Source organism: Boleophthalmus pectinirostris, unplaced genomic scaffold (assembly GCF_026225935.1).
Source record: "Boleophthalmus pectinirostris isolate CB_2022bp ecotype Guang Dong unplaced genomic scaffold, ASM2622593v1 HiC_scaffold_19, whole genome shotgun sequence".
Taxonomy (NCBI): Eukaryota; Metazoa; Chordata; class Actinopteri; order Gobiiformes; family Gobiidae; genus Boleophthalmus; species Boleophthalmus pectinirostris.
In genome coordinates, this window is record NW_026571140.1 from 6856823 (window position 1) to 6884076 (window position 27254).

General features: G+C 37.9%; 1 protein-coding gene across 1 annotated transcript in view; it reads left to right on the plus strand.

Annotated features, from left to right (window-relative positions):
* The first annotated feature begins 4438 nt into the window (after positions 1-4438).
* Positions 4439-27254, plus strand: part of muc15 (mucin 15, cell surface associated) — a 28770-nt gene continuing 5954 nt past the window's right edge. The window contains exons 1-2 of the mRNA XM_055155048.1: positions 4439-4517; positions 15908-16712. Coding sequence (XP_055011023.1) covers positions 15926-16712 — 787 coding nt within the window. The 5' untranslated portion in view covers positions 4439-4517; positions 15908-15925. The remainder of the gene's footprint in view (positions 4518-15907; positions 16713-27254) is intronic.

A 27254-nucleotide genomic window follows, 5' to 3' on the forward strand; every position in this document is an offset into this window, starting at 1 on the left:
TAAATTGGCAGCTAGATTCAATATGGCACCAATGCGCAGTTTGGTCTTATGATTGGCGTGAACAGATTGTTGCATAATCTTGTCTTATCTATGATGGAAGTGATGTAGTTTTCTTATTGAGAAGACCAAGAAGAAGACCCTCTGAAATCAAACCTTACATTTTAATAACTAGGGATGTGCAAAAATACTGATGTATTGATATATTGTTTCACTTAATTTGATGATACTGTACCGATATCGTGGGCTGTTGCATCAATATATTGCCAAGAGTATTTTTTTGGTATATTTGACTTGATTATTTTGTGAAAGAGCTACAAAAGGAAAATTTGTTTACGCTATACTGTACATATTCACTGTTTTGATGAGTTTGCACAAAATTAGTGGCTTAATTAAGACTTTTAGTGTCACAGCCATGATTTACTGTTTTTTACTGAACCGTACAGAATCGATTTGAAATGTATTGTATTGAATTGAACATGCACCATATCGAAAAACAAACTTTATCATGTCCTATGTATCGAGGCATGTTCCGTATCAGCAACTTCTTAATGATATCCAGGCTTAATAATAGACATGCCAGACCAATAATGTGTACAGACAGGAGGTGGAAGATCAGATGAACTGTACAGCCAACCTCAGCATTGTTGGACAGAATTAAAAAGTAGTGACCTGCAAATACCTGAATTCTCATCTTACATGGCCTGCAACCACATATGCTTTACTTTACATAAACACAGCCATTGTGCTGTTGCTCTACTTGCACAGTATTGTGTTAGATATAAAGGTCCTATATTACATAAAATTGAGTCTAGCGAGCTTTAAGCCATGTTATAATGCTGTTACCTCCTCAAAAACGTACCTGGAGTTGTGTCTTTTTTCATTCACACGTTTGAGTAATTCTTTATTATTAGTCTGTCTGCATTTCCAAAGCTCTAAATGCTCTGTTTAACCTTGTGATGTCATGAAACTATAGTTTTCAAGTTAACAGCTACCTTTTACCTTTAGTTCAGAAAAGACTGGAAATTTCAGGGCTGAAATCCTAATGACTCTAGTGAATTTGTATCTCGCTTTCTGTTTGAGAGAAGAAATCAGTCTAAATATGCAGCATTTGTGTCAAACGTGTGAATGAAACAAAACTCCAGGTGTATTTTTGGTGAGGAAACAACATCATAAAATAGATCAGAATACTGCAAAATATGGGCCACAGTTATTTGTCTTGATTTTTGATGGCGTTTTTCTATTCTGTTGTTTTTGAACTGTGCTTTGCAACACTGGAATTTCCCCATTATGGGACAAATAAAGGTTCTCTTATCTTTTACTATCTTCATTTTTGTAAGATAAACATTTCCTGGAGCAGGATGTAGCTTTGAACAACAATGGCTCAGGAGTTTTTGTCTCGTTGTAATGTTAGCCGTTCTATCTATGCCAGCAAGTTCTTATTTCCATTGTGTCCATGGGCAATGATGTGGAGTGAGTTATTGATAGTGGTCAGATTCATTGAGAGTGTAGGTTGACGGTTCAAATACTGCTCTTGACATAAACACCATTGGCTGAGCATTGGTCAGATCCACTGGTGCACAGTTTGATGTTACAATTCAAGCTCCCATAGGTGAATGCTGTTGTTGTGTCCTTGGGCAAGACACTTAACCCACCTCACCCCAGTGTTTGCGTACACTGGTATATGAGTGTGTGTGAATGGGTGATTGGTTCCTTGATGTAAAGCGCTTTGAGTGACTTGAAGGTGGAAAAGTGCTGTATATTAAAATGTGACCTTTGACCATGTGACCATAGGTGTTGATTGGCAGCCATGTCTCTGCCCCAGGTCAGTTGTGGCTACAGTTTACAACCAGTGTGGGGAGTAATTTAATAATAATTTGGTTAACTGGGTTAGCTATTCCAAATACTCACATTTAAAATCCCTGGACTGTTTTAAGCCACATGAAGCGTCATATAACTTTAGCTGCAACAATATTTAATCCCTACATTTACAAAGTTTAGTACATAACATCCTGACCAGATCCACATAAAAGCCAGCAATCTCATCTCCAGGAGACCTGTGCGTCACAATGAGTCACTCCTCACAGAGAAAACAAAAGTCCACGTCAGTGCGCAGCTCAAAGGCACAGAGGCGTGGACGTAACCCAAGCTCCAACCTCCCAGTAACCATGGCGACAATTAACCAGGGCAAAAGAGAAGCGGCTAAAGAGCGAGTAGAAGAGTTAGACTCCGCCCACTTCAGGGAATTTACGGCACCAACCTGGCAACCCTAGATCTACAGATGGAGACCACAGGGACGGAATAAGAAATGTTGGTGATGCAAGTTGTTTATGAGTTTGTGATGGTCTGCTGGTAATGACGCCTTCCAATAGAAACAACCGGCTGAGTCCATGTGATATGAGCATTATATGATAACACAGGAAACCGCTTAAAGCGCTATTAAAGGGCCCATATTACGCTGTTTTCTGATCTATGTTATAATGTCATTTCCTCATCGGAAACATACCCGCTGTTGTTTAGTTTCATTCTCAAACACAAAACACCCTGTTGAACCTTGTTATGTCCTGTGGTAATACAGGAAGTGGATTAGAGCATTTTGAGCTTTTGCAGATGTAGACAGACTAATAATAAAGGGTTACTCAAAAATATGTGAATGAAACAAAACAAAATAGTATGATTTTGAAGCTTACAAGAGTCAATTTTGTGTAATATAGGAGGATAAGTGAATCCATGAGCTACTTTTCACAAAAACATTATTATAATATACAAATTGCATCTTCGCCATTAGAAATTGTAACTTTTTATGGCTTTACAATTAATAGAATTTTAATCAACACCAATATTCAGTAAGTCAGTAGTTTTTTTAAAATCATCATTAATTGGCCCTTTTTAATCCTCGGACAGTTAAAGATTTTTGTATGGTGCATAGTTCAGACTTTGGAGGATGACAATTTTTATTTAAAATGCCAGTAAAAATTAAACATTTGTATTGTTTATGTTAGAAAAGGTTCAGAAAATACTTACTTAGTTCTAACAGTTTTATATAAAACTGAATGTGATTTATCTATATTGATTATTTTTATATTGCCATTGCCATACTACTACTACATCACTACTACTACTTCTTCTACTAGTACTACTTGGGGGGGTGCAAAAATATGGAAATATCGATATATCGTATCGTTTAATGTGATGATACAGTATCGATATCGTGGACTGTTGTATCGATATATCACCAAGAGTATTTTCTGGTGTATTTTACTAAATTATTTTGTTACAGCTACAGTTTTGTTGCTTGTTTAGAGGAAGGAAACTCATTTATGCAACATATTTGACATTTTCATTGTTCTGATGATTAAAATGGGCATGTTTCATATTAACTTTGCACAAGAAGTGGTTTAAGTTTTTAGTGTCAAAGCCATTATTTAGCCTTTATTTTTAATTGAACCGTATCAAATCCATTTGAAATATATCGTATTGAATCATGTCAAATTATTTTGTTATAGTGCTACAGTTTTGTTACTTTAGAGGAAGGAAACTCATTTATGCAACATATTTGACATTTTCACAGTTTTGATGATTAAAATGGCCATATTTCATATTAACTTTGTAGAAGAAGTGGTTTAACGAAGACCTTTAGGATCACAGCCATGATTTAGCCTTTATTTTGAATTGAATCCATTTGAAATATACCGTATTGAATCTTATCGAATCGTAAGCTCACTGTATCAAGATATGTATCGTATTGTGGCCTATGTATCCAGGTATGTATCGTATCGGCAACTTCTGAATGATACCCAGCCCTAGTACTACTATTACTACAACTACCAAGTTAGTATAGTTTATGTTTGAGCTCTAACAACTAGCAAGTACAAACTGCTCTAGCTCTATTTCATGACTGCTCGAGATGCTGGAAAGAGGCTGCTGACTCATAAAAGTTTATGTCACTGTGATTACATCAACTTTAAAATATATCAATATATACAATATCAATATTAAAAATGAAAAATCTTGATTTTATATGCACATATTTAATACCTGAAGATACAGATTGTACTGTACTGTACAGACTGTATTATGACATAATTCATCCAATTGTTTCCTTAAATCCCTAGCAGAAAAATTACACAATGTACATTCAAGTGAATACAAAGAAATTGAAGTGATATAGTATTAATAGTCTTGTACGTCAATATTTACAAGACATAATTCATATTTCATTGTTCATTATCCTTCCATATCTGTGTGCTTATGGCAAAAGATTAAAATAGCCACTTCATATTCCTAGGGAAGGTGTGTGTCCATTCAACAGGTGCAGGAGCAGGTTAGGCAGGTTTGGTCCTTGAATGCATCACGCCTGGCTCCGCCCCCTTCACCTGCTGGCTCTCATGCTCCTCCCTCACCTGTCCACTCCCCTCCCCCCTGCAGTGTGCTAGGATACGCTGGCCTCAAAGCTCATTCTGTCTCACAGGTAGCAGCTTACATCCCAAACGCTCCACTTACACCTGTTCAAGTCGAAGGTAAGGTGACACTTTCCATTTTCATATATTAAAGATTCATATCGTTAGAATTCTTTATTTCTGTTCATCATAAGAAGCGATCTCATTCGTTCCTCAAATCGTCTCTTACATAATCACATTTGCATCATTGTAAAGAGGTAACCCAATACTCTGGCCACACTGCCCTGAACAGTAGAGTTGTGTTTAGCCAATGCCACAGACTCTAATGGAACTAAAACAAAACATAAAATGTGTTTTAAATGTCTTATTTTAGGTGTGACCTTTAAATGTTACTGACAGTGTTATAGTCAGCACAAGGTGAGGTCATAATCTGGACACATCTAGCACTTTCTTTAATTTAAATTAGGAACTCAGAGCATTTTAAATTAAGAAATCATTCACTCGTACACACACACATTGATACACCAGTGTGCACGATGCCTCAGGAAGGGCATCTGGCGTGAAACCTGCCACATCACATTCACAATTCAAGTTTTAGGCTGAATATAGAATTACTTTTTAGTATTTAGACCTGTATAGCTTATCACAATCAAAAAAGGAAGTTCTGTTTGCAGTCATTTTATTGTGAGAGAAGTGTGTCACAGTCATGTAGTCATAATACAGTTAAACAGTATTGCAGTGCAGTTCAAAGAATGTTTCCCAGTGTTGCTTTTCACGTCTCTCTGTCATTTTTACCTATAAAAACATCAGTAAATACAATCATATTTAATACATTGAATTATAGATGCATTTTTAAGTTTAAGTATTACATCAAATGCAGAGTGGACTGATGGACCGGCGTCATTCAAGCGCTTTCTCTTTTACTTTGCTTTACTTTTCCTGTCACTGGCCCGTTTTCTGAGGATATAGTCAGTGGATTTATTAAGCAATTAACATTAAAGACATGTTACATTTACTTTCTGAATCATAGTTTTACATCAGTTAAGTGGCAGTTTGTGAGAAAAAGTTGTGAAGACACGTACAGAAATAAGTAGTGGTGAGTGCTAAAGTGGAATACCTCTGCCTCTGTCATCAACACGGAAACACAAGGATGATTTGCACCCAAGGAAGGTATTTTTCTCACAGTTTAAACCTTCATTTAACAAAATAAAGGTGTTGTCATTCATTTTCATCAGTCTAATCTTTACTGTGGTGTAATTTAGACAAGTTTTGGCAATTGTTAATGTAATGGTTGCTAGGTAACAGTTACGGAATGTCCAAATGGGGTGGCTGTGGTTTTAGTGTGTACTGTTGTATCCTTCGGCCTACATTGCCTAGTATGAATGCGTTGTGTGTGTGAATGACAGGCCTAATACAATCTAAAGGGTCCAAAATGCTTTCCTTTATTTTTTTATCAGTTCATAATTCACCGGTCAGCTCAGGTCCCACAGTAAATACTATTTTGATGTTTTTCCTAATAACAGTGTACGGCTGATTTAGCGACACAGAGGGAAGCGAAACTGATTTCATTTTGATGATTCTCTACACAACCAGTCAGCAGCACGTTACGTCGAAAACAAACTCCCCTCACGTGGTCACCGGCCCGTGGAGAAATCACCAGCGCTAACTCTCTTAACGCCCGTATGTGTGAACGCTCTTTACAGATTATTAGTGTTAGTGTTCGCCCGTGCTGTTTTCAATTTCGACTTTTACGGTGATTGCACAGCAGAGTCTAGCTTTCTCACCGTCAAAAATGCTACGCCGCCGCATTCCTTTTTATTAAGGCCAAAGCTATTAAGAAAAATAATGCATCATAACTAGGGTGACCAGTAGGGATGTAACAATAACAGAAATATCATGATATCGTACCGTCAAAGTTCTCACAGTAATATCGTGGACCATCACAATATATCAAATTATAAGTCTCTTTGCTTAAATTAAGAGTTATGGTGCAGCAAAAGCAAAAAAAAAAAAAATAAAAAATAAAAAATAAATAAATAAATAAAATAAAATAAATAATTAATTAAATTAATAATAATAAATAAAATAAGTAAAATAAATAAATAAAATAAAACAAATAAAAATAAATAAATAAAAAGCAAATAGTTAAAAAAGACAGAGGGAACTACATAGACCATGATCCTTTGCTCTATTTCAGTAGACTCAGTAGAAATAACAGTCCTAAGCACTTTTAAGTCTTAGTTCTTTGGATTAAGTCTTGTCAAGTCATTTTAAGAGGAAAAAGTAGCATATTAACAGTTTTGTTAGCCTCCACAAAATATCACAATAAATATCTTACCGTGAGAAGTGTATCGTGAAAATATCATGCTGAGAGATTTGGATATTGTTACATCCCTAATCGTGAGCCTCCCCACCATATTGTGAGCTTTCCCATGATATCGCAATAAATATCGTGCAGTGAGGTTGGTACCGTGATGATATTGTATCGTGAGACTTGGGTATCGTTACACCCCTAGTGACCAGACGCCCCTATTCACCCAGGACAGTCTCAGTTTTGCGCCCTGTGTCCCCTATCCCAGCAGATTTATACAAAACCACTGATTTGTCCCAGTTCTATACAAAAAATGTCCCAGGTGCCCCTATTTTTGACCAATGTGATCCCCACCAACAGTAAACAGAGGCATACGTTGTCATTTGTTTGGGTAAAATACAGAAAAGCAGCTTACAAATGACCAAAACACAAAGAAAAACGTGACTATGCTGAGTCACATGGGCCGAGTGCAAAACAATTTTCCTTAATTACACACTCCTTTCACAATTTTATTATTACCAACCACTTCAAAGCGGGACTGTCCTAGTTTTTGATTTAGAAAATGTCACCCTAATCTCAACTAAAATGTTACTCAAGATTTAGGTCAGGTCAAAATTAGAATGAACTTATCTTAAACCTGCTCTACAGTGAATACTAACACTGTATCTCTAATCACTGGTCCTTAATCATAAAACCAAAATCTAAAGGTCCCATATTACGCTATTTTCTGATCTGATTTGTGTTATAATGTTGTTACCTCATCACAAACAGACCTGGAGTTGTGTTTGATTGCATTCACACAAACAACTATCCCTGCATATTTAGGATGATTTCTTCTCTCAAACTGAAAACACTCTGTTTCACCTCATGATGTCATGTGGAAATACAGAAGACATAGGAGTGGCATCACGTCTTCACTTTTTATTCTGCGTTTAGACGAGTGTTTTCGGGAGGAAATCTGTGTGCATACGGTGATGCAAAAGTGTGTGGAATTCCATTGGGTATGCGTGCCAGGCGGCTAGGTGGTGATGTATGTGACGTAAACGTGAGCAGATCTGACCAGCGTTTTGCATCTTGGGCAGTGTAGATGGAAATGCTGGAGGGTGGTTTCAGATTCACCATCTAATCAAAAGGCACTTCCGATAAAATATTTTGTCATTTTTACCCGCAAGCGTTTACATGTAAACAGGCCCTTAATCCATACATTTTCACTTGAATATTTTGGATAATTTCAGAGCTGGAACTGCTGATCTCTTCTGAACACATAGTAAAAGGCATTGACATGGTACTTGGTAGGTAGTAACTTGAAAATTACTGCTTCATGACATCACAAGGTGGAACAAAACATTTTGAGCTTTGGAGTTGTAGACAGACTAATAATAAAGGATTACTCAAACATGTGTGAATGAAACAAAATGCAAATGTGGGTATGTTTTTGAGGAGGCAACAACATTCTAACATGGCTTAAAGCTCACAGACCTTTTTTTCCACATTTTTCACAGCATTCAGAAGTGATCATTTATACTATACTCTATACTTGTCAATAGAGGGAGGATTAAGCCACACAGTTCAACTATTTCTTTCTAAAATTCACAACTTTCTATTGCTATATAGACAATTTTCATTAATACAGATGGCCAGAAACAAAATTTAATGTTATGAAAACCAGATTTTAATTGTTGTTATATACCAGGTTATGGCTTAAGCACTAAAAGAATGTATCAGGTTTAACATTTGTGAATTTAACTTAACTTAGTATAGTGTTATAAGAAAAACAGACTGTTGCCCCCCATGGGAGTATGACGTCATCCCATTCTACAATCTGAAAACCACCAATAAAGAAATATTATCCCTTGTACTCCATTTGAGCTGCCGTATTCTACAATGTGAATGAGTCTATTTACAAGGCAAACATTTGAGGGAAAAAATGTCTGACCTTATTGGCTTAGCGTATAAATAATAAATGCAATGTTTACTGGTGCAATGTGGTTGCCAAGGAACATATTCAGCTGTGCAACTTTTATGTAAATCCCTGGATGCGCAGTTCATAGGAAATGTTTTTCTAGACACAAAAACAGGGTCTGTTCAGCAACACTTTGAACTCCTGGTTAAACTCAGTAGAATCAACAATTCGTAGAGTCAAGCATTTTAGTGAAGTTGTGAAATTGAGGACTGTACAAATATGAATAATTCTGAATAGATAACTTAATTCCAGTAGTTTTGATGAGTTTATATTTATTTATTTACTTAATTTATCGTGTAATTAGTGAAAAATGTCTAGAGAATAGTTAAATATTGTATGTTATAAAGACATTAAAACCTAATTTGTTCAAACTACTCATTCAGAATACACAGTTCTTCAGTATGTCATTCTGGTCACAGATAAATCTCCCAGAGTTCAGATGAGAGGTTGACAGGTGGATTAGCCAATCACACATATGACCCGGCTGTGTCAAAATAAATATGGCTGCTTACAAAGAAAAAAGAAAGGGGAAAAAAAAAACACACCATAGGGAACTGAAAAACATGATGGATTTCTGCAGAATCAATTAGACAAAGCCTAAAGCTGAAGTGAGAGAAATGTCATTTTATCCAAAATGACCAATGTGCTCCTTTGTTTGACATGCCAGAATCATGATCAACTATTCAAGGCAAAAGGCTTTTACAAAAAACATCTCTTTGTTGTTTACATCTTTTTGTCTTCACATATTAGAGTATTTATGCATATTAAGTCCATCTTCAAAGCTTTAGCTTAGCTTTTGCCTGTTGCTGTCTTACAAAGTACACCTTGGCAATAGGTAGCAGCTACTGTTTTCTGCCTTATTCAAACTGCTGCACTGCTTACTGGCATCACTGATGTCTGCTAAGAAATTGACGCTCTATTTCGTTACAGATACATATTATAAATAGTGAGACATGAATTTTCTAGCCTGATTCAAACCATCTTATCTTGCAGCATTAGAATTCATTCCCTCGACGGTAGGCAGGTACATTTTTATTTAACCAATCACTGCTATTTGATCGTGACTAATGGGACAAACTGGTATATTAAGCTTTTCCCAAATCCCATAGGAAGAAGGACAATAACGTCTTTCCCCATGATAAAATTCACCAAACATCCTCTTTGTTTGGGCATTAAATCCTTGATCTCGGGAATTGTTGCCAACACAGAATGTATGGTTTCATCTACATCCATCTCAACGGTTTTGTTTACTGTTGTTCTGTACCACACAGCTCTTCACTGATTGGCCGGTGCACAGTCTACAACTTCCGGGGTTCTTGCAAACCGTCTAGTGTATTCGGATTCCTGACCTAGCTGCTGGAGAGAAAAGAAATTGAGGGAAGGCACTAAGTGGCGCCAGCCTAGCTAATGAATTTTGGCACTGAAATGTTAGATGGATCGGCTATTGGATTCCAAATATCGGTTAAGCCGATATCCTAGCTGGCCATATAATGTGATGTAATAAGACTATTTATTTACTGGTTGTAGTTGTCCCATAAATTCTCATCTTTGAACTTTTGTTTATCTGTTATTTGAGATGAATAACAGCTACATTTGGAACATTTTTGTCTTATTTTATTTTATGGAAATAAATGCTGTTTCCAGTTTCTGCACTGGTATTAGTTTATATCAGGTATTGGCACATGCATAACTTAAAGCTACAGTATCAAAATTGGTCTTGGAACTGAAAAGGCTTGGTTCATCCCTAAATATTTTACATTATAAAACATAAACTTTGATGATGGAAATGCATCATGTGGGAGTTTTAATATCAAATACCATCCCATATGACGCTAAAATAGTTTGGGTAATACTTGTCCATCTGAAGTAAATTTGTGTTTGGTAGCGGCTGAGCATTCCCTGAAGCTGCCATCTCATTTTCTCAGCATCTCCATAGTGTTGGTTGTAAACAAACAGCTCTTGGCAAGAACAGGCCAATCATCTGCTTTTGTTTTGATTATGAGAAGCGGAGGGTGCTAATTTTGCTCCAGTTAGCCGACCGACCATGCTGGCAAATGTCACTGTAAACAAACTAATCATGCCATATGAATTTATACAGCTACACACCTCAGTCGCTGCTGCCCATCTTGTTCATTATTATAAACACATTCATGAAGTCAAATGGGTCTAGACGAGATATTGTTTCGGAGGGATTAGAATTAAAAGTGCTGTACCCGACTTTTACTGTCTTAAAAATGTGGAAAAACAGAGGCAGTTCATTTTAAACAGTTTGCGGTGGTTCAGAGTTATTCCTTGCTGACCTAACGCATCCTGATCATCCTAATTATGACAGAACTAATAACAACCAGAATGCTAACATGCACTTCCTGCTTATTGGACATTAAAATGCTTTATAATTAGATACATACAACACACAGCGGACTTATTTTGACCTCAAGAGCTGCTTATACAGTAAATTTAGACTGAGATAAGACAACACATGCAAAAAACCCCGTAAAAATCTTTAATTGCAGAAGTTGTCAAGTGAGTTACTTAATTTTTTATCTTTAATTTGTAATATTAGTGTGGCTAGAGGAGATGTGTGCTAATATTTCATCATCGAACAATCCATATACAAATTATAATTTCAAAATAATACATAAACAATACAATTATTTTACCATTTTTATTTTTATTGCTATATTTCTATGTTGTTTTTTACTTGTACATATACATTTATATAATGATGCCTGATTAGACATCACTCTCTTGCTATTTCTGCTACTTATTTATTTAATTCTACCTATATATATATATATGTCTTATTTGTTGTGAGCTACTGTGTCCAAATAATTTCCCTTGTGGATCAGTTGTCTAAGTCTAATTATGATTCCAGTAAAGGCTCTATTCACGCTTACGTCACAAACCCGGAAGACGTTTGGAAAGATGCGATGACAACTTCCGGAGGGCTCTGTTTGCAGTAATAAGTCTGACCAAATCTGGGAAAAATTAGAAAATGTCCCAATTTTCTTCATCTACATGTCATTGTAACGCTAATCAGCATTTCCAGCCATACCTCAGTTTTCATCATTTCCCGACTGACATACAACTCCGAGTGCACTGTGTACATGCGATTAGAAGAGACAAGGCGCCAAATTCAAGCTCATTCTAAACAGCACATATGTATGCAGTCTTCATTTTACCGCTGATCACATTTACTTCAGTGGGTTTGATCACAGTCGGTCGGCGAGTCCAGTGTCGGGAACTACACTGGAAGTTGTCATCGCATGTTTCCAAATGTTTTCCTGTTTTGTGACTTAAGCGTGAATAGAGCCTATTTATCTAAGGCTCACTATTTAAAAACTGACATGATTGACAACATCATTACTGGCAAAGGCCCTTGACCCACTGAAAAAGGTCAAAGCCACCAGTTAAGAACAATGTGCTGATCTAAATCTGTCCAAAGGAATTAATGTGGGAGTGAATAATGCATGTCTGATATTTAAAGACGCAATATGTAACTTTTCTCACGGAGGGTGTGCCACTTGTATGACATACATTTACATATAAGTTTAATATCATACTAGGCATAACAGTTCTTTATGGAGACCAGCAAGGACAAGTGGATCCTTCAAAAAAGCTACATTTAATATATTCAACATGTTTCTAAAATATCTGCTTTTGTTTCAAGTCAAAACATCTCACGCGACATACCTGCGTGACTTATTAGAACAGGCATGACCAGTAAAACCAGGGGCCGGGAAACCAGAGATTTGAATACACACTGGGAGCACTGCAGGGCACGGCATTAACCCAGCACACAACGCATTTTACTGTGATCTGAACAAGAATGTGCTCATTACGTCCCCCACGGGCCCTCAGCACAAGCCTGCAGGAGCTGTGCAGAGAGACCGAGAGGCTGACAGGGCCTGGGACATTTACACTGTCACAAAATCAGCCAGCTGAAAAGTGACAACTGCACACTGACAAGTTAATGGTTAAAAATGTGTGAATGAATAGCTTTAAAAGGCAGCTTAGAGAGTATGAAACGAGTGGCACTGGTGCTAGTGTACGTCGAATGAAACAGCTGCCTGCTCTGGTTATCGTAATAAGGCCAGTGCCACATTCAGGCCGTGTTGGATTTGTGGGTGGTGCTGGTTTAGTCTCTGATTGCTTTGTTGCTTGTTACAGTTACTTCAAATACAGTTACTTCAAAATAATATTATACTATTATATAAAGGAGTATAGTCAAGTGATAGTGTAGTCGTACAAAGGTAGTCCAAGAAATGAAAGAAGTATTTGGGGAAACTGTTACAAAATACACCAATAGACAAAAGGTAGGACTTACATTTGGGAGGTAAAATCTAATGTATAATGTAAATTTTATGTAATTAGAAAGACAAAACACTAAATAATGCACAAAACTGCAAAAAAAGAAGAAAAAAGTATATCAAAAAAGTATATCTGAATAAGTACAAATTAGCACAAAACAACTATACTTGATATTGTCAACGTAAAGATTTTCACATAAGGTTAAGGTACACTTTGTTGTCCCCATGGGAAAATTTGTCCTCTGCATTTGACCCATCCTTCAGAGCTGCTGGGGCATCTCCTCAGAAGCAGTGGGCGCGTAGTCATGTGTATGGGGAACCATCTCCATGATCCATATCTGAACTTGAGGATTTCACCTATGGTGCATGTTTTGGGTTGTTGACTTGGTCACTAAGGGAAAAGTAACCACAACTTTTACTCAAGTAAGAGTATTTTGCAATATATGACTCAAATACTCTTAAAACTAAATAAATAAATAAATAACTCAGAGAATTACCATTTTATAAAAAATATTACATTACAAAATTGTACGAGTAACTGAAATTGCACAGTATGTACCACTGACCTTTCATATGTCTTGGCTGGTACTTCCTAGCCTGATTCGTCATCCGGTTTCACTTCGTGGTAACTGTCTGACCTCACAGCATTAGAATTTGCTTGCTCGATGGACGACAGGTACTTTTTTTATTTAACCAATCGCTGCTATTTGGTCGTGACGTATGTAATGTGCTGCTAATGGGACTAACTGGTAAATTAAACTTTTCCCAAATCACGTAGGAAGAAGGGCAATAACATCTTTCCCCTTGATAAAATTCACCAAACATTCTCATTGTTCTGGCTTTAAATCCTCAATCTCAGGAATCGTTGCCAACACAGAATATATGGGTCTTCGCTGATTGGCTGGTGCCCGGACTCGCACTTCCGAGGTTCTTGCAAACCGTCTATTTTATTCCAATTCCTGACATAGTCGTTGGAGAGAAATGAAATTGAGCATCAGCCTGGCTAGGTACTTCCATTAGTTATCCAAACTTATTGAACAACTAGAAATCAGAAATAGAACAGCAACCTTTTAATCTGGATCCCATTATATTTAATTTTTCTTAATGGTTTACTTTTTAAGAACAGCCCGTCTCTATTCTGCATTCATATTCTAAACCGCAGGGAGGGCAGAAAGGCTTGATCTGACCATTGAAGCGAACCTCCTCAAAAGTGCAGCTTCTTTGAAATGAAAAGCGCATTCATTCCCCGCGGACACACATATGGGTGAAATCAATACGTAATGCTTTATGACATGCATATACATAAGGCTTTCTGAAAGATGCCCATGGTGACCCAGAACGCCCATGGTACAGACGCCTCTCTTATCTGCATTTTCAACATTTACACCACACGTGCCTTTACATCCCTCATGGTTTTATGAGCTTGATATGGAATCTGCATAAGGTGAATCATATTTAAAGCTCCTATATTACACAAAATGAACTCTTGTGAGGTTTAAGTAATGTAAGAATGCTGTTACCTCATCAAAAACAGACCTGGAATTGTGTTTTGTTTCATTCACACATATTTGAGTAACCTTTTGTTATTAGTTTGTCTACATCTCCAAAGCTCTAAATGCTCTGTTCCACCTTGTGATGTCATGAAGTAATGGTGGTAGTTTTCAAGTTAACAACTCCCTTTTACCTTTAGCTCAGTTGAGATTGGCTATTCCAGGGCTGAAATCATCCAAATGGTTCTAGGGAAAATGTGTGTAGTTTAAAAACACAGTGGAGCACTTCCTGTATTACTCCATGACATCATAAAGTGGAACAGGGTGTTTTCTGTTTGAGAGAAGAGCGCAGCCTAAATGCAGGGTTTGTTTCTTAATCATGTGTGGAAAAAAAACCAAAAAAACAACTCTATGTACGTTTATCTATCTCTCTACGTTTTTAATGACGAATCAACATTATAACATAGATCAGGAAATAGCATAATAGTTCTTTAACTCAGTAACTGAAGGTACTGCTCTGTCTGAAGCTCTGTTACTCAAATTAGACTACAATCTGAGCTTTGTTTGAACACAATTTGACCTGAACTGATTTAGTTGGAACTACAGCTAGTGAGCAGATCTTGTGCTGTTTAATAACTTTTCACATAATATTACAGTCATAAATCCTTTGTGTATTTTGAGTTTTCAGACAAACTTAAAACTTTTTGTCAGTGCTAATGTATGCTTTGTGTCACCATGGTAACATTCCTCAATACACATACATGCAGAAAAGCCCCAGCATGCAGGGACCTATATAACTATGGGAGATTCACTGTTGAAAGAAATATCCAAACTTGACTAATGTTAAACGTTAACATTACTTGTTAGGGATTGGCCCCACAAAATTGCCACAGTAATCTCATGTCTTAAGTCCTTTTGTGACAGAAATCACAGCCTATTGTGTAGAATAATGGCACCACCTTTTGTCCTGTGTGCTGACAGAGAAGATGTTACCCTTTGTGCTGGTTTTGTTTCATGTAGATAATTACAGCAATTACAGAAATATTAATATTATTAACCAGCAAATCATGTCAATACATTTGCAATCTGATAGGTAAACAGCAAATTTCACCACAGACTTCTGACCTGCCCTAAGTTTATTGAATGTTGTAGTTGAGTAACTTGAATAACAGAGCTTCAGACAGAACAGTGTCTACAGTTCATGACATCAGCTGCAAAGTTTCTATACTGTAATATATTTTCTGGAGTTGAGGAAGGAATGTCAGAAAAGAGGTTAGCGAGAGTGCTATTAAATAAGTGATTGGCTGACAGGCTGTGAAAAGGTGACAGGTCACTGAAGGTATTCACGTTAAAAATAGTATTGAAATAACCCTCAGTTTCAGCTTTGTTACAATTAAGAATACAAGTCTTACACGTCTTTGTCCTATGTCTTTCAGATTTTGTCCTCACCGCAAATGGAGCTGTTTTTGAAAATCACCGCCACCCTTCTTCTCCTGGTCTTCACCTTCCACCCGGTGCTTGTCCAGGAGACCACCGTCACTCCTGCAGTCCCAGAGACCACTGACACTCCGCGGCGGACCATTGCAAAGGAATGGCTCAGAGATAAGCTTCTCCCAAAGCCCTCTGACCCTGAAGCAAACGAATCGCCTGGAAGCGGTGACCAGGTAGAACAAAGTGGTGCGGAATCAGGCAATGACTTGAGTGGGACCGCTTCTGGATCTATGTACTATTCAGACTCAGAAAATGTGAACGATACTATGGAATACACAACCCAACCTCCAACGGTTTTAAATGAGACTACCTTGGCATCGGAAAATCAGGGCACTAATTCTTCAGCATCAGCAGAATTGGAGACCAGTGACAAGAACATCACCAGTGTCAATACAGACAACTCCACAACTATATCAGAAAATACTGACAAAGTTGCTCAAAATTCAACAAATGGTTCAAACAGCACAACTGTACAAACCACCACTGCAGTTCCAGAGAGGGAAACGACGACATCAGGCGTGATCTTAAGCAGCAGCACGGAATATAAAGAGACAACAACTACAGGAGTGGTCAAACCAGAGACCACCACGCAGGAGACCATCTGGCAGGAGTCTACCACATCTGTGACTCCACCACCTGAGGAAACCACCACACCCATTTTGGAGAGCACCACAGCTGCTCCCGTCACTCCAGATGAGGCCAACCTCTCAGACAAGGGGGCTGCAGGGTCCGGTGAGACTGCAGAGAGAGGTGAGGGCAAAGGAAAGGGCTTGTGCCTCAATTCAATTCGTTTAATTGGTCAAATATAGAGGAAAATCACTGTTTATGAAATTAGAGAGTCACTTCTACTTCGGAGTTCTGTAGAAACTAAAGGAACTTAGTATTGTAATGGGAATTTAAAAAGTTAAGAACGCTAGAACTCGAAGAAACTTCTAAAGTTTTAAATTTTTATTTCCATTGTGTGCCCAATTGAGGTTGATAAAGGCTATAAATAATACTGCGTTCATTTATCCATCTGACTCGGAGGCTGTTTTCATTGTGTTTGGTGGTTTAAATGACAATTTCAGTCAGTCGTATTGCTGCATTATCTTACTGCGTCTGTATTGCTGCAGTACCTTACTGCGTCCGTATTGCTGCAGTACCTTACTGCATCTGTATCACTGCCTATGGGTTTGGTAGTCGATGTTGCCCATGTTTTTAGCTAATGCCAAAAGGATCTACTGTCATCAACACTTTCACTTCACTAATATACTAAATTATAATTTATACTGAATTCTTCTTTGAGGTTGTGTAGTTGAAGCACAGACTTATTTTGGAGTGCTTGGTACTCAGCCAATGCTAAAGCAACAACAGCTTTATAGTTAGCGTCCATTTTTTTCTCTGAGTTGAAGTGCCGATGTGATGTCATATCCGAGATCTGAGTTAATTGAATACATGTAGGACAGTGTAATTCCATACTGTGGAACATTGAAGACAAAGCAATAACATCTCATGTAGACAGACAAATCCTCCATTTGAACCCCACCACCTCTTAAGGTCAAAATAAGTCTGGCACGTGCTGCTTGTATCTAAGTACAAAGCATCTTATTGTCTGGTGATCAGGAAGTGCGTATTAGCATGCTAGTTGTTGTTAGTTTTACAGTCTTTTTAAAACTCCACTCTGGTCTCTGAGAGGTGTAAAAAGTGCTCATGAACTCATCACACTTGTTCAGAATACTTAAGGTAAGTGAGGAATAACTTTATAACCACTGCAAACTGTTTACGATGAACTAGTTCTGTTTTTCATGTTCTAACACGGTAAATATCAGGTGTAGCACCTTTAATAGCTATGGATACAGTACTGATTTGCATCCCAGCGCAGACATTTTTCTAATTTTAGTACATGAAGCTAAAACACAACAAGAATAACAGTATTTCTTCCCTCTAAAAGCCTGAACTTTGTGAAACAGCAGAGTCATTGCAGGCTGAAAATCTATCTCCCCCAGTAACCTCACACCAGCGCCCCAAGCACACACACACACACACACACACACACACTCTTATATTGTTGTGTCTCTCATACACCCTTTCCCTGACCCACATTCCCCCCGTCGGTTCCCACTGGCTCTGCACAAACAGCCCTTCTGTCAATGCAAAGGTTGTCTTTGGTTTCGGCCGCTATCAACGTGTCAGCTGTGAGCGAAGGGCCGCCTCACCACCACCTTCTCCGCGGGACAATGGGAGCCTTTTTCAGTCGAGGGGGCCGCTGAAAAGAGGTGTCCCAGGACGGGTCAACGATACGGGGGCTTTCAGAGAGCAGGGCGTGAGAGCACTTCTGTACAATCCACGTGCAGATCTCGGGGACATGCGACGGAAAGGCCAGATAGGCGGCTAGCTGTTAAAATGGTACAAATTCAGCTTAGCAAATGCACAAAAGGCCGGTCGTCTCAAATGCGTGCTGAGAATGAGGCAGCCCTATTTAGCAGCTGTTCAAAGAGATTCAGGGCTGGGCTGCGGATCATTTGGTGTAATTTGATTAGGTCAACTGCTGCTGATTCTGTGCCCTGCGTGACAACAGAGCTTCTGTCAGGTTATTGACATGATCGCAAAGATTTATATGAAGAGCAAGAGTCTGTTTCTTCATCACAAACAGACCTGGAGTTGTGTTTTGTTTCACACATAAACCCTAGATATTTACGCTGAGTTCTTCTTTCAGACTGAAAACACTGTCTGAATAAAAGGTAAAAAGTAGTAGTTGGAGCTGTAGATAGACTAATAATAAAGGATTACTGTATTTTTCTGACTATAAGTTGCTCCAGAGTATAAGTTGCACCAGTCAAAAAATGAATAGAAAGAAGAAAAAACATATATATGTCACACTGGACTATAAGTTGCACTTTTTGAGAGAAATTTATTTTACAAAATCCGAGACCAGGACCGACATTTCATCTTGAAAGGCAAGTTATAGTAATAATCATGCTCTGTTCAGGCTTTGTGGATCCATCCAATGATGAAAGTTGCATGGTGCACCCTCCTGGTTTTTTGCTCAGTCCAAACTATCTTGCTGCTGCTCGATTACCGTTTTCGGCTGCATATTTTGCTACTTGCCGCATGTAATCTGCAAAATATGACTTTCTTTTTGGGGGCATTTGTGTTTCAGTCTTCTCAGTGTCTTTATAAGTTTGTTTAAATGTTAAATTTTTTGTGGTAAGTATAGTACAGTATAAATCACAGGACCAACCAAACCATGAGAAAAAGTATAGTTATATACATATAGTTTGAAAAATACGGTACTCAAACAAAACACAACTCTGGGTATGTTTTTGAGGAGACAACATTCTAACATGGCTAAAAGTTCACAGGAATCAATTTTGCGTAATATAGGAGCTTTAGTAATAGTTGATAATAAATAAATACTATACATAATGGGTGACCAGATTTGTAATTTGTAGTTAAGGTAAATTGTTCTGCACTCGGCACTAACGTGAATCAGTATAGTCACATTTTCTTTATGTTTTGATCATTTTAAAGCAGCGTTTCTGTATTTTACCAAATCAAATGACAATGCATGCCTCTCTTTACTGTTGGCAGGGATCAAATTGGTCAAAAATAGCAACACCATCGATATTTCTTGTATAAAACTGGGACAAATCACTGATTTTGAATAAATCTGCTAGGAGGGGACACAAGGCTAAAAACTGGGACTGTCCCAGGTAAATAGTGACATCTGATCTTATACTACACGTAATTTATAAAACTAATTATAAAGTGACCAGGCACGTTTAGTTGAAAAGCACAATTCATACACAAAATCATTCAAATTGCGTTGTCTTTAGTTTCAGGGAGACTGGTTGACATTACATTTCCATTTTGCGTGTGCCATAGGTTTATGTAGACAGAATATTTGTTCCTTCTCTATGTATCCTGTGTGTCTCAGTAAAAAAAAAACCCCGCATACTTGCACCATATACAGGCACGTTATAATAAGCAATATGAAGGGCTGTCAATCATAAGAAAATGTTTTATTTTAGTAACTCCTCTGATAAAAACAATTAAAAATATGTTTTAAACAAGACAAGAACAGTCCACCAGTTCTGATTTGCGTTCTCTGTTCAGTTAAGCAGATACAATCCTAGCGCTTTCTGCTGGTATTTTCTATTAACTTTCATGACAACAAGGTCTGATATTATTTCTAGTTATATAACAAGGAAATACAACCAACGCTGCCCAGAAAAAGCTCTATACAGGACCCTTAACAATGACATTTGCTGTGGAAATTGATCTTCCAGGACAAACGTATCATAGTTTGCCTCTCCTGTAAAGTTCCTTCAGTCTTCCTTATTCACTTTTGATTCTCAGGCCTTGATTTACAGTGCTGTCCTCTATAGTATGGATTTGGCAGCACCGCTAAGGGCCCTTTCACACACCTGCTGAGTGGAAATCCCCTTCAAGTTGGATGTGATTGTGCTCAAGCTCACTGTGAGAGTGTGAGTCAGACAGGAGCGCCGAATATTGTAGAGTTTGTTTTTCTTAGAATTACTTTTTACTTCCGTCTCTGTTCATGCACGTGTACAGTCTAATTATAAGTTTTGAAAGTTATATTTGCAGTTATTCCTCACTTACCTTACACATTGGGAAACACCCTAATTATTAACCGTGATGGGTTTATGAGCACTATTCACAGCTCTTAAAGATCAGAGTGGAGTTTTGTTAGCCAGGCTGGTGCCACCTAGTGTCTCCACCTAATTTAATTTCTTTCCAGCGACTAGGTCAGGAATCGGAATACACTAGATGGGTCACAAAAACCCCAGAAATGCAAGTTCAGGCACCAGCCAATCAGCGAAGAGCCATGTATTCTGTGTTGGGAGATCGAGGATTTAAAGCTGGAATAAAGAGAATGTTTGGTGAATTTTTATCAAGGGGAAAGACGTTATTGCTCTTCTTCCAATGGGATTTGGGAAAAGCTTGATATACCAGTTAGCCCCGTTAGCGGAGCTTTACATATGTCACGACCAAATAGCAGCGATTGGTTAAATAAAAAAAGTACCCGCCTACCGTCGAGCAAACGAATTCCAACACTGCGAGGCGATGGTTTCTATGAAGTGAAACCGGCTGATGAATCAGTTTTGTAGTCCCACTAAAGCAACTAGCATGCTAACACTCACTTTTTGATAAGATGGCAATAAAACACTTATGCAGACAGTTCACAGCAGACTTATTTTGACCTCAAGAGCTGCTCATACAATACATCTGACACATTTTGCTCCAATACAAGGGGAAAAATCTGGTACCTCGTTTTTAAGGTTTCTTAAAGACCTCCTTTTTTGCAGTATTGTGCTCTTTTTTGTGACAAAAGCAAAGGAGAAATTCAATCTGTCAACTGGGCAAAAGTTTTTTGATTGAAAACGTTTTGCAGCTCATCCAAGCTGCTTCTTCAGTTCTGGTCAGAAGAGAAGAAGCAGAAGAAGAAGCAGCTTGGATGAGCTGTGAAACGTTTTTGATCAAAAAACTTTTGTCCAGTTGACAGAATTGAATTTCTCATTTGCTATGGATCCCATCTGAGTGACTGAGGGATTACACAAACATCTTTTGTCTGAGAATTTTGTTTCATAGCTTTGAAAATAAGTAAAGTTATGAATTTATAACCTCATGACAGATTGATGAGTGTCAAGAGAAGGTAAATTGCATGCAGATATGACCAGTGGTGGATGTTTGTGGATTTCTAGAAACAAAGAAAAATAACTTCCAGACATGTTTTGATGAATAAAACAGTACAACATAGTTATCTGTGTTTGGCCATGACAGATACGTTGGTTTAGCATTACCCAGAGCACAGAAACAGGTCAATGATTGGTTCCATTCTTGCCCTGGCTCTTACACACAAAAATCAAAAATAAATATTGTGCCAAAAGTGGTTGTGGTTTTGAAATGTAAAAAGTGAATATCCTGGGGTCCAAAATCCCAAGTGTGTGTTTGTGTAAAAGATGAAAATGTAATAGAATGTAGGCGTTCACACAGATGCTGCGGGCACCGGGGTCACCAGTAAAAAGATCCTGACACATTTACACAAACACAAGCTGCTGAATCATTCATGTGGGAGACCTGCAGGGAGCTTTTGTACTGGTTAACCATGTTTAGAAAGGCTTTCAACTTAAGCTGCCGTATAAACGCTATGTACCATGCACCATCTGACTGCAAAAATCTGTTTACGGTTAAAAATTATGAAACTGTAATGTTACAATTACACAAAGACACAGAGGTGGGTAGAGCAGGCAAAACGTTTACTCAAGTTAGAGTAATGTCACTTCAACATTATCTAACTGTAAATTCCGGACTATTGAGCGCACCTGAATATACGCTGCATCAACAAAATTTTTACTAAATCTTAAAACTGTACATATATAGGCCGCACCTGACTATAAGCCGCAGGTGTCCACGTCTTCAAGAACGTTTTCAAGTTCGGGCCGTCTGCTTTTATCGCCTCTGAAAACTTTTGTCGTCTTTTTGCATTGAGTCAGATCGTCACGCTGCCGTCGCCAAATTTCACCATCGACTCATTGATGCTGAGCTCACGTGCAGCAGCTCTGTTTCCATCTTCGACAGTCACATCATTCACCTTTAACTTAAAAGCTGCATCATCTGCATTTCTTCATGTGTTTTCCATGAGGAGGGTGTGTGTATGAAGCGCAAAATAACTGTTCAAAACACAATCAAAGGAGCATCTTCCTCGGCGCGTCACTCCTGCAGAAAGAGTCGCGTTCCTGTCTGTATCATGTCAGTGTCTATTTCAGACTCTCTCAGGGGCGGGGCTAGTTCTGTCGATCAGGTATGAGTGGATGTCCGGCTACTGAAGTTTGAGACATTTCTTCTCGTCATTTACGCATATGGGTAAGACGTATCCCCCTCACTAATGTTCATTTAGCATCATAACTTATTTTCTCACATGGCAATAAACTATTTGAGTGCACTGACAATATCGCAAGCTAGTGTAGCAACTTCATTTGAACCCTAGATCCAGGTGTAACTGCACAGACAGCGGTGTTTTCTGCACTTAAGCTGCGCATATTCGCTGTGTTGCCAAACAAAGAATCCGTCTATATATTCGCCACGTCATTTTAGCTGCAGGGTTCAAAGTGTGAGAAAAAAGTAGCAGCTTATAGTCCAGAATTTACGGTACTCCAGTGGAAGTACAAAGTAGTGGTCCAAGAAATTACTCAAGAAAAAGTATTTAAGAACACTAATGCACAAGCAAGAATAATTTAAAGAGTAACTATGTGCAACATCTGATTTATAATTTAAAGTTAAAGTTAATGTACTTGGAAGGACAAAACATTAAATAATGCACAAAGTCTGGGATTTTCAAAAGATAGATACAAAAAGGGAAAAACAGAATGATACTTGAAGGAGCGCTGCAAGAAACACAGATGTTCTAATCATTTGATATCGTCTACATAAAGCTATTGTAGACTTGAAGTAACCACAACTTTTACTGAAGTAAGAGTACTGTTTCTTCAATTAAAAATATTACTCAAGTAAGAGTAAAAGTTTGACACTAGAAAAGTACTTTCAAGAGTATAAGTTCTTTAAAAAGTTACTCAAATACATGTAAATGAGTACTGCCCTTACAAAGACAAGTGTGATTTCTGCCAAGTCTTCACATCCCAGTTAAAGGTGTGTCACTTTCCGGAGGTGGCAAGATTCCACAGAAATAGAAAGTAAAAATACATTTCCATGGAAATAAGTAGAAGGTGTGGATTCATTCAGGCCAAATAAGAGTTCAGTTTGTGCAAATGCAAGCCAGATAATGTCAGATAGAAACTTAGATGAGCTGAACCTTGGCCCTTGTATGGTTGTTAGGTAACACTTTTGGAATTATCCTCTACATACGTCACTTCCGCTGAAAGTGTCCAACCGGGAAGTATAATTACAGTTCTAAAAATAACCCGCAATAGGCGAAATCCATGAAGTAGTCAGCTTTATTATTATTTCTGTTTTAAGGCTGTAAAACCCCTCAGAACACACTTTATACACTTTTCTCAGACAGGACAGTTAAAACCCTTTTTGCATCCATCTTAAAACTTATCACTGCTTATGTTATTTTCCTCCTTCTTTATGTAACGAACCGAAGATTAATTTATTACATAATGGCACTCTACAGCTGCCTAACTTCCTTCAGCGTGTCCAGAAGTCCAACTTTTTGTGTGATGGTTCATTTCATTTGTGCAACGGAACATTTTTACAATAAATTTGAATGAACCCACCTGTTGGTCGCTGTTGTAGCTCCTTGTTGTACCATTACTCCGTTTTTACCCTCTGCTACAAACTTAAGCATGCGCAGTCTTGATCTTGATCGATGTTTCTACTGCTTGATAAATAATGTCTGTGAAGTGATGGTGTATTTTTGACAGTAAAGTCCCGTCTGTGAATTCGTATTCATACTGATGAAAGCGTAATTTTTCATTTCATGATTGTAATTCTTAGCGTCGTAACTTTTCAATTCGTATTCTGATGGATAAAATACACGCAGTATATTTTATGTACGACTGGACTCATTCGAGAGTTTACGAATATTTATTTTATGCGCAACTACAGACAAATATGCACGGATTTCCCAAATACGCACAGATTTCTATTCTGTGCACACAAATAAGTAAGTTTTCTTACTCCATACCTTTGTCGGTGCAGAAAGTTTCGTCGATATTGTGGGTTTTGTCGGGGAGGAAACTTGCAAACATACAGCACTTCAGAATCACACTGCTAGAGATCCAGCATTTATGTAAATTTGTCAAGCGCATTCTTAGACACAGCACAGAGGAGATTGATTGACAATGGTCTACAGTCCCTTAGCCAATCAGGACACGGGGGGAGGAGCACAATGCACGTTCATACAATGTGAAAAAAAAACATGAAAAACTGCACTAAAAAATTTGCGAAACAGCGAGGCCGCAAAAGGTGAACCGCGTTATAGTGAGGGACGACTGTGTAGACTTCAGTAAATTTGTCAATCTAGGAAAAACTGGGCAGTTTTTTCGCTAAAACTTAAGTATAATCAAGTTAACTGTGTTTTAGTGAAATGAGTCGACCTGTTCCAACCACAGCAGCAAAAATTCTACTGTTTATGTGATATGCTGAAGAAGACGGAGCGTTCAAAGGCTCCGTGCTCTCTGTCTATTCACAGCTGTGTTTGCCACCACCTGCTGATATATCTTACAATGGTACTTTCAATAACAAGTCTCTGCACTCCAACTCACTGTTTGACAAGATAATTGGTGTGAGCACTTTTTTGTATCTCAGTTTTTGTAGTGTGTGTGCCATTTTCTGTCTTCTTTTTGTCAGGCCAGAATGCTATCTGTGTATTTTTTTTTTACAGATTTATATCAGTCTGGTCACCACTTTTTCTGTAGCGCCCTGAGACAGATTCAGACAGATCGGTGCAATCGTTTTTTTTTCAGTGACGCATGTGAAACAAAGGAGGTCATTGGTCACGTCCCATTTAGAGCAAAATCATATGAGGGTTTAGTGCTTCGCTCAACCCGCCATGGCCACGTCTCATTTCTCTTTCCTCGCTTCCTTCTCCTCGCTTCCTCTCCTTGATCCTCCATTTTTCAACTGTCAATCAAATGTGTCATATTAAGCGCTGTCTCGAAGGAAACCACGGAAGGAAGGAGTAAACACGAGGGAAGCTTCAGGAGGCAGACGTCACATAAAAGAAGAAAACTTTATTTATTGAGTTTATATCCTCTTTCGCTGTGTTTCCTCTGTGGGTGGGATTTCTTCACCCTTTTCTTACAAAATCCGAGGTGAGGAATAAAGGAGAAGGAAGCAAGGAAAGAGAAAAGAGACGCAGCCCATGTTTTTCCAGTTTCATGCGATATTTTCTCCTTTCTATTTTCCTCGTAAGCATATTCCTCATGTTTGTTTTGATCCAAATTGATCATGTGTGTCCCTGATTGGCTAAATCAGCTGTCAATCACGCCCATCTGAACTTTGGGAGATTCACAGGTGACCAGACTCACATCTTAAAAGTAAAGTTTTGGAAAAGTGTATTCTGGATCTCAGGCAAAACGTCTTTATCATACTTTCAAAAACATATCACGCTTGTATCCATGGTGATATATTTAATGCCATACTGTGGAACATTCTGAGCAAGTAGAATATTTCAAGTAGGGTTGTTCCGATACCGATACTGGTATTGGCAAAAGCTCCGATACTGCACATTTTTCAAGAATTGGTATCGGCAAGTACTCAGACCAAACCATCGATCCGATACCAATGTGTATTTTCCTGAATGAGAATCTGTAGATGCGAGCAGCCGCTGTTGACGTCTGCGGTTAAATTTGATATTTTATTACTTATTTTTCTATTTTATTTTGACTTGTTTATATACATTTATATAATTATGCCTTTTTTGACACCATTCTCTTGCTATCTTTTTTGCTACCTATTTAGATTTTATTATTACCATTTATATTTTTTCCTCTTTGTTATTATATCATATTGTGATGTGTGAGCAACTGTGTCCAAATAATTTCCCTTGTGGATCAAAGTTTGTCTAAGTCTAAGTCTAAAACACACTAATAACAGAAAAGATATTTGAGTTAACTCTTTGATACCTTCATTAAGTCTTTGGTGTGGACATCGAATTTAAAAAAATAACTAAAGCTACAGAGAGTGCACTAACTAGGACTGAAAACAGCACTAACCCGGACTTTGTTTACTCTGCATAGTTAGCCATGTGCACTCTGGTAGAAAGTAACAAATTAGAAAAGTAAAAGTATTTAAGTCAGCACTACTTATGGTCAAGAAGAGGGGTGTGCAACCTCTTAATGATACCCAGCCCTAGTCAAGACCATTATACATTTACAGTAACTAATAATTGAGTTCTTGCAACTTTTCTTTAAAAATAACCTTTTAAAAGATTTAGTTTTTGCTCTTGTACTGTAACTATACCTCCCACTATGCAGTATTAGAGAGGTATCGGTATTGCCAAGTACACCAAGGCATTGGATCGGATTGGATCTAAAAAAAAAAAAAAAAGGTATCGGAATGACACTAATTTTAAGCAAAGCAATCAGTTCAAGACAACCAAGTGGATTTGACACAGTGCATCTTTTATGATAAAATAAGTCGTGGTAAATCAACTGAGCATTTTAATATTGAGGACAAACATTTAGTTAATGTGTTATCCAGGTTTTTTATTAAAAAATTAACAAGTCCATTACATTTAATTTAATAAGCGTACCATTAGCGTTGAATAAATGAGCAGACATTAGCATTTTGTACATGTTTGTTTATGGATGTGTATAATGAGAT